The following is an 8,900-nucleotide window of genomic DNA, read 5'->3' as shown; positions in this document are numbered from 1 at the left end:
ATTCGTTTAAAATTTTTTTTTTTTTTTTTATTACGTTCAACGTAACCTTAACCCTTCGAAAATTGAATCAAAATCTGAGAAATCCATCGCGCAAAGTAAATATACTTTCGTACGGCAATCTATAATATAACGTGCTCTCACTTTATTTATTTATTATTATTCGAAAAATTGACAAAAACTAAATGAAGGGAAAATTTCATAAACACAAGATTATTTAATTAAATTTTCATAAACACAACTTGCGATTCTTCGAATCCATGTCTCCGTAATCGTGCCTTAATTTCTTCCTACGAATGGCACAACCCTCTGTCTCGTAACATTGGGGGTGGAGCGGGGTACGGTGAAAATTTCGTCACCGGTGATCGCCGGCTTCGTAATTTCCCTCCCTCCCCTCCCTCCCCCCCATTTAATCCAGACAGTCGCAATTCCAGGCAACGATAAATTTTTGTTATTCACCGCGATCGTTCCCGATGTTGTCAATTCCATTTAAAAATCTCGCCGGCTTCGACATCTGGATGCGCGCCCGTAATATATAGAGGTGTCTNTTTTTTTTTTTTTTTTTTTTTTTTTTTTTTTTTTTTTTTTTTCACCGGCTTCTGCCTGCTGCTGCCAAGAGGGTGGCTCGCAGTGGGTGCGCCCGGCGATGATTAATTAGCGTTTGATGAATATGTATGAGAGAAAGGCAACCAACTCGGCTAACACGTACACGTACACCCGGCATCCCCTGCGTTACAATAACGCGGCCAACTCCCCCCTCCCCCTCCCCCTCGGTTTTCGAGGTATATATATCCTCGTTTCAAGCCTGCGATAGGGCCCTCCCTCGTTTCTAACCCCCCTCAACCTCCGCCGGATTCTGCGACTCTTCCGTGAGCTGTATAACAATGCGTTCTTCCGGGGAAAAATCTTTTGTTAACGTAGAATTTTCGAACGCCGCCCATTACGATTCCGATTCGCGAATCTATCGACTCTCTGCGGTTTGAATTTTGTTTCAACAATTCGAGCAACACGGGCTGTATCGATGCCATTGAAATCCTTTGGTATCATTCAGTCAGAATTAACACGGGTAATTATTTTTTCGAACAATAAATGTGATATCAATTTCGAGAGAAAATAATCGGAACGAGCCAAAATCCAAAATCAAAATTCTTCCATCCAATTGCGCAAGCAACATTTCCAAAATTATTGTAACATCGTCGAATATTCTCAAACTCACCCCCCGTTATTCCTTGGAACGAAGGTGAAACTAAAAATATGAAGAAGAAAGAAGGAGAGAGAGAGAGAGAGAACGCAACAGTTAAAACGAAATGTCCTCGCGTGGATCGAAGCCGAAGTGACACATCGAGTTTCCATGGTGTGTGAGCCCGATCGGAGGTATCGGAGGTATTCCACATACACCGATATCCATCAGTATCGCATAAACTGGGCTGCTCGTATCTGCGGGAAAATATCACCTCGCCCTGTTAGCTGGTAGATAGGGGCGGGGGAGAGAGTTTTAGAGGCGCGAAGGGGGTTTAGATTTCGGCGGTACGCGAGGCTGAAAGGCTGGCGCGCGCGCGGATTGTTCGCGCTGCGAGGAGAACAATGCAAACAATGGGAACGGGGGGAGGGGGAGGGAGGAGGAGGGGTACTGTGTGGTGAGACCCGGCTTACGCGGTGAATACAATTACATTATGAACTCGATTACCATTTAAATGGAAACAAACGTGAAATGCTAAAATACACCGGCGTGTTCCCCGCCCCCCCCGCCAGCCAACCGGCGCCTCTCGCAACTCGGCGGGCGAAAATGTGCAACCGCCTCTCGAGTGCTCGATCATCGGTATGCAAATGGCGTGCGCAGCAACGGGCGTGCATAGCGCGCATTTCGCGGCCAGGCGAGATATTTTGCGTGGAGGAGGATTGGATCAGGAGGGAGAAGTATAGTTTTTTTTTTTTTTTTTTTTTTCCTGTTACTCCAGTGTTCTACTCGCGGTTCCGTTTTTTCTATGCTTTCACCTTCCCTCGATCCCGTTCATCGTCATGCTCCTTCTCGAGAAGAGTTTTTGATTCGTTCGATTTTTTTTTTTTGTTAGAGAGAGAAGGGATGATTGTGATTGTGGTGAGGTTATTGTTTATCGATTTGAATCGTTTCTTATTAACCAGGTGGTAAAGTATTGTTATTGTATCGCGTTCGTAGTTAGAAAGATTAGATTAGAAGGAATGTTGAATAAAGTGTAATTGTTAAAGTATACTTTGTGTTACGATCTTCGCTATAATTATATTTGTTTCTTTTATTTGTAAAGATGAGAAAAAAATAAATAAACGAATAAGTGTAATGTTATATTATAACTATATATATTAAAATTTTTGAGAAAAGCTTTGAAGCTTCGAGTATCCATTTCTCGTGATTAGAAATCCGCCCATTTATTCTTGACCGCGTGGATGCGTTGGTGGAACGGGGGAAAAAAACGTCCGTTTAACGTGTCCCATCAGCACCCCAATTCTAATTATTATACACTTAATTTCCTAATGAACCGTATCGAACGGCAGGCTCGATGGAACGGCGCACTCGTGCACTGATTTCACGGGCCACCTGTCGCGCTGCTGTCCTATCCTCCCCATTGGTTTCATCGAATTGGACACGCAGGGTGTAAGACATTATTCTATTCGCGAAGGGTCATGGGATCTCGATGAACGGTATTATTTCTCAGGCAGCGATCGACACAAGAAACTTTATTATATATGTGCGAAGCTTCTTCTTCGAAACGAGCAATTTCGATTGTGGAAAAAAAAAAAGATAAACTTTCTGTTTGAATCTCTTTTTCTTGATTGTTACATTATTATCGTATTTTTGGTAAGCGAAAATGAATTCACGAAATTTCGAAAATCCATTTCGAAGAGAGGATTCAGAATTCTTCACAAGTGATGGCGCAACAACGACCAACGTTATCCGATATTCGGTGACCCTTTGTAGAGATGCATTCCTTTTTCCAGAATGCACGAGAGAACGAGAATCAGGGGCGTGACGCTTGTACCTCTCTGTTTGGACGTTTTTCCAACAAAGCTGTATCAATATTTCTTTCGTTTCTCTCGCGTCGTATGCCGTGAGATATACACGATCTATTCTTTCCACCCCTCGAATATCGTGTTTATTGTTCCTAACGCATTAAAATATCTCACGCGATATTGCCATTAAATAAATTAATAGACAAATTATTAAATTATTAAATCCATACTTTACTCGATACAATATAAATTCATTCAGTTAATTTATTTTATTTTAAATTATTATTATTATCATTATTATCCAATCGTTTATAAATTCGATATACGATACATACATATTCGTTTCAACAACAAAGAGATGAGAATAAAACGGAAGATCGACGACACGTTACAATCATCTCAGTTGCAGAAACGCATCGTATCTCCTTGTGACCGAGTTCTCTTTTCAGCTTTCCCTTGAAATCCTAATCCCATAATATCCTCGGCCCGATATATCGTCGCCGGTAATGGAATCGTGCATTCAAATGGACATCGTTTCCCAGCCAGTGTAGGAGGCAGGTCGCGGAGAGAGAGAGAGAAAGAGAGAGAGAGAGGGGGGAGGAGGGTGCACAGCAATGGCAGGGATGATATTGCCAATATTTGGTTTGATTCTGGTGCGAATGTGCAGGGTGTATGCCAAGGGGGTGCTCGCACCCCCTTAAGCACGAGCACGGGGGTCGGAGGGTCGGTATATGTTAGACGCGCGCCGATTACCATTTGAATGTTTCTACCCCTGGTCAGCCTTTGTCAACCCCCTCTGACAGTGACCGCACCTATCTATCTCGAAGGGATACATTCTCCCTTTTCTTTCGGATTCTCCACCGCCGTATGTTCCCTATGCACCTCCTCCTCGACTCTAACCTCATCCGCCCTTCTTTCCTCCTTCCCTTTCCTTCCATTTCCATCCCTATTATTATTATTATTATTAATGCGAAATTTTTGTAAAAATTTTCAAGAGGAAAAACATAAACACGAAACGTAAATATATTCGTTATCTATTACATTTAAGATCTGTTATATATAGGATTGGTAGTCGGATATTTTAATTGTTTTGATTTTTTTTTTTTTTTTTTAATTTAAAGTTTTTTTTATATAGGGTTGGTAGTCGGATATTTTAATTTTTTTTTTTTTTTAATTTAAAGTTTTTTTTATATAGGGTTGGTAGTCGGATATTTTAATTTTTTTTTTTTTTTAATTTAAAGTTTTTTTTATATAGGGTTGGTAGTCGGATATTTTAATTGTTTTGATTTTTTTTTTTTTTTTTTGATTTAAAAATTCGATCTTTCTATTTTTCTTTTCTATCTAATTTCATTATCTTGATCTTCGCCTTTAACACTCGGAGGGAAAGAAAAATCAATTTACTAGAAATTTTTTCGATGTTATTCAATTTTATTTATATCGATATCGTATAATCATTGGGGGATGACGTTTCGAAGCTCATCGGACGATAATTCAGGTGTTTCGATTCTTTGATTTAAATGGGTGGCGGCCGTGTGTTATCTGCTCGTACATTATTACCGGAGATCAGCTCGTCGGAACAATTATCTCGTAAAACGGTTGGCAAGGGTTTGCCGCCCGTATTCACGGCTACGTTCGTGATTCGCGATCGTTGTTGATTCAACGCGTTGAATGTCGCACGTGCGCCGATGTAGACGTACGCAAAGCTCCCGCAACCCGAACTTCAGCACGCGCCACGATTATGCGATTACGCGATTACGCGTGTCGGTTCCTGTACCCTAGCCTGGACCTGGTTCAAGAACAGCTTCGTGGATGATGCTCCGTGCGTGCGTGCGACCAATGACGCGCGAAACGATCTTTTCTCGTCTCGTGTATACAGATTATCCATCTCTATGAAGGAAGTTTTCGTAGAAAGTGTTATATCGTTCTATACGTTTAAACACGTTTCTATAAAGAGAAAGATCCTATAGGGAAAAGAATCATTGAATCAAGAATGAAATCAAGAATCATTGATTTTTCATAAGTGAAGGAAAAAAAAATAAAGAAAATTCAAAATTCTTTTTCGTATTTCATATTTTATTTTTTTTTTAGAAAAGTTCGAAATTCCGATGGCGCGTTAAAAAAACAACGTAAAAGAATGTCGTAAAAATTCTGGGCATCTTGGAAATCATTCTCATCTCCTTTTTCTTCATCCTCCAACGGTCAAGGATTAACATCCGGTATTCGATACGTCCTGTCCGGAGAGATGAGAAGTTCGAGCGAAGCGGATCGGCCACGTTCACTCGAACACGAAAAATTCCGATTCTGATCCAGATCCATTCATAAACGGGCTGGTTTAATTCATGCGGGCGGTCTGCATCCCATCATTCCACACCAGTGTCCACTTATCGAGGCCGTTCCATTCCCTTTCCTTCCTTCCTTCGTTCATTCTCGCCTTTACAGTCGCTCAGGCTGTTTTCCAAGGGCGTCTCGTAAGGCTCCCCAAAGTCGCTTACAAGCGCTTTCACGTTTAGGAGTCGTGAAAGAGCTTATTGTGAAATTTAACCGAGATTTCCCCCGAATGCCCGCCATTCATACACCGCCTTTCCTCTTTTAGATCCGGCAGTCAGCTGTTTGCTGTTCGCGCGCCAATTATTTCCACTCATCTCCGCGATGATGAACAATTTTGAAACAAAAAACTTTTACACGTGTTATATACGATACGAATCTGTCTACGAAGGGTACGATAGTCCTCGATACGAACCAATTTCGTGCATAACTTTCAACAAAATTCTTCGTTTACTCGCATTTACATCGCACCGATCACGATACACGATCACGATCCTTAAAATGAGGAGTCGCGTCTCGAAATCTTAACTCGATTTTCGTTAAAATACTATAAAGAAAGAAAATGAAAAATTTCACGGTAAATCGGAATGTCAATCAACGAAACGGAACTCATCTCATCCTTTAATCGGATAATCGAGGAAATATTTAAAATCGCATAACATGTTCACGCTGTCTGGCAAAAATTGAGGGAGGAGTGATACGTGGCGATGGCACGAGCCGACACGTGCCGGTGCCGCTTTATACAAACAGCATTATGCACGCTCGTGCTAACATAAATTACTGCGGGTTTAATATCGTACGTCGACGTTGGTCATGGACGGCCACCTCCTGAGCAAAACACGCAACCAACCGACCTTGTTCCATTACGAAATTCCTTTTATTTTTCCCGATCCAGGTATATTATCCTCTAACGTGACTATAACATTTATGTTATATATAACATTTCGTGTTATAGATATATATATATAGATTTCGTATAAATAAATATATATAAGAGGAAAATAAAATGATGTTTAATCCCGATTATACAACTTTCCATTGAAGTTGTCGAGTTAACGAATGCAATATAGTTAATAAAATTCCGTATCGTAATTCACATCGATGGTAAATATTGTTTATTTTATATAGATTTTTAAATGTATCAATTTATCGTATAACGTAATATATATACGATAATTGATCATTTTATAATTTATTTTATATTGTACACGTTTTATTATACAAAGAAAAGAGAAAAGAAAAGAAAAAAAACAAAGGCGTATGTAATTACAGGTCATATCGAAATGGCAGAACTCAGTTATGTTCGAAATCCTTATCCCCTACCGGATTTATACCCTCGCGAAGGTGTGTGGACGAAGAAGCCCGTACTAGGTAGTAAAGTTTCGCCAAAGGATCTGGAATGGAGTAGAAAGTTAAACGTGTACGAGCGTCTCTTTGCGCATCACACGTTAACCAGTATAAGAAAAGATTGTAGACTTCAGAGAAAAGAGGTAATCGTTCGTTTTTATTATTACGATTAAAATTTTCTAAATCTAAATATCGTCTAAGACGAATCTCTTTAATTTAATTTAATTACATTGAACGCTATGTATCGTTTCGGGGAGGGAAAAATTAAAATTCGTACGATATTTGAATAAACGTTACAGGTACCGGAGGACTCTTTGGATTTGGCACTTTCGACCGTGTACATTCATAGCAAAGACACTCTCGTGCCGAAATCCTATATCCCTGTGCAACCAGAAACGTTAGGAAAGAAAACGTGGCGTGTTTTAAAGAATAAAGTCGAGGTAATATAAATATTGGGGATAATTTTATTTCCACTGTTTATCGTATATAAAATATTTTCGTCGATGAAATTTCCAATTCCTCGTTGTTTCGATCGAACAAATAATTTAAAATACGTATTTGCTTCTGATTAATTAAGATTTACAGAGAGCCGGACATCCCTGAGGAGATGAAAGAGCCAGTGACCTTGTTCGTGAAAGAAGCGGAGTGTTATTATGGCCCTGTGCCAGAGAGACGAGTCCATCCGAGTAGCGTGAAATTAAATATCACCGCACCTCACTCAGTTCAATCTAATCCCGGATACAGTCGCAAAATCGACGGAACTTTTTACAGTACTTAAACAATATTTAAACATGGATCTATATCAGTGTTTGAGATGAAAGCCTAGCAAGCAAAGCTCTGCTAACAATTGTATTTGAGGAAATTAAATCAACGATTTTATGATTATCATAGCCAATCGCGAATTCTCTGTTTATGAATACTCTGTCATTTTGACACGTTTTATCAATTAGAATAATTGCTTAATTGTTTCAAACACTTTCTCCTCTTTTTTTCTTTTCTCAGTGATATTAAACATGTTTTATGTATTTTTTATTTTTCTTAGTTTTTATTTAATATATTTTTCTTTTTTAATTTGATTTATTTTCTCCTATGTATATATATTATTTTCTAAGATGTCATAAAAAGTTACTAGATATAAAAAAAGAAAAAATAATTTTATGTTAATACAATCTTTGAAAAGATTTATCTATCTAATCACGTTGTATCATTTTGTTATTAAACAATTTTTTTATTTTTAGCATTTTGATAAAAATACATTGCAGAAAACAATTTTGCTGGAATGGAATATATTTATTATATCAGGTAAAGTATCAATGATAATAAATCCTTCTTTCTTTTTATGAAATTAAAAAAAAAAAATTATTCTGATACAGATGAGAAGTCTTCGTACAAAACAAATACGCACAATAATTATGGGCCTCAAATAAAATATCATGAAATTTTACCAGTAATATTATGCAAATAAAATATAACATATTATGCAGTATTTTATAAAAATATAGAAATATATATTTTATAAAAAAATTATCGGTGTATCGTCATTGAACGTGTTGAACAATCATCTTTCTTATAACCATTCTAAAACTCTCGAAAATCACTGTGATAACCACGCGTTAAATAATTTAAAAAATATATATAAATAATTTTCTATTTTCATATTCACCATTGAACGTGTCAAACACGTATCCCTATAATTATTTTGAAAAATCATGGCGATATATAATCACCCCGAACTCTCGACACCCTCGAGATCGTATCGTCAATATCCACAACGTGTCGGCAAATTTGTCCACCAGATATCTCGCGGCATCGTAATGCATCGTCACCGAGATCTTGGCAAGCGATCTTCGCCCACCGCCTCACCCCCTTCGAACACCGTCCTTCGACAAGAAGCGAAAGCGTGAGTCAGTGCACGGTTCGTTCTCACTGTCGAGCAGTCGAACAGGGGGCAGAATGTCCCATTACCCGGGTAATCCTTGTTTGTAATAAACCAGCACCCCGCTGCCAGGGGGTGGCGACCACCCTCGCCGCATAACGCCGCGGAGGTGGAGTCATCTCCGTACGCATATGCTCCTCATGGAATATCATTTATGTTTCACCCCCGTGCAGACGTCTATCTTGGCCCCCTCCCCCCGTTTGACCTGTTTCAACCCCTCTGACACCCTCTTCCAGCAGCTCTGTCTTTATACATACACCTAATCCGGCCATGATTGTCGCGGCGAAAACTCCTCCTCGACCCTTGCCTA

At 39.1% G+C, this 8,900-nt stretch overlaps 1 protein-coding gene across 2 annotated transcripts in view; it reads left to right on the top strand.

Annotated features, from left to right (window-relative positions):
* The window catches only part of LOC102681020 (protein C1orf194-like), a 10,332-nt gene extending 2,404 nt beyond the window's left edge, over positions 1-7,928 (top strand). Inside the window, exons 1-5 of one of the 2 annotated variants that reach the window (XM_006614630.2) lie at positions 5,894-6,202; positions 6,580-6,797; positions 6,954-7,094; positions 7,232-7,424; positions 7,893-7,928. In XM_006614630.2, coding sequence (XP_006614693.1) covers positions 6,121-6,202; positions 6,580-6,797; positions 6,954-7,094; positions 7,232-7,424; positions 7,893-7,900 — 642 coding nt within the window. In that variant the 5' untranslated portion in view covers positions 5,894-6,120 and the 3' untranslated portion in view covers positions 7,901-7,928. Of the gene's footprint in view, positions 1-5,893; positions 6,203-6,579; positions 6,798-6,953; positions 7,095-7,231; positions 7,597-7,892 lie in introns of those variants that run through there. The other variant, XM_006614631.2, reaches the window with a different exon arrangement.
* Positions 7,929-8,900: the final 972 nt, after the last annotated feature.

The sequence above is a fragment of the Apis dorsata genome, unplaced genomic scaffold (assembly GCF_000469605.1).
Source record: "Apis dorsata unplaced genomic scaffold, Apis dorsata 1.3 scaffold_194, whole genome shotgun sequence".
Taxonomy (NCBI): domain Eukaryota; kingdom Metazoa; phylum Arthropoda; class Insecta; order Hymenoptera; family Apidae; genus Apis; species Apis dorsata.
This window is presented reverse-complemented; position numbering and strand designations above follow the sequence as displayed.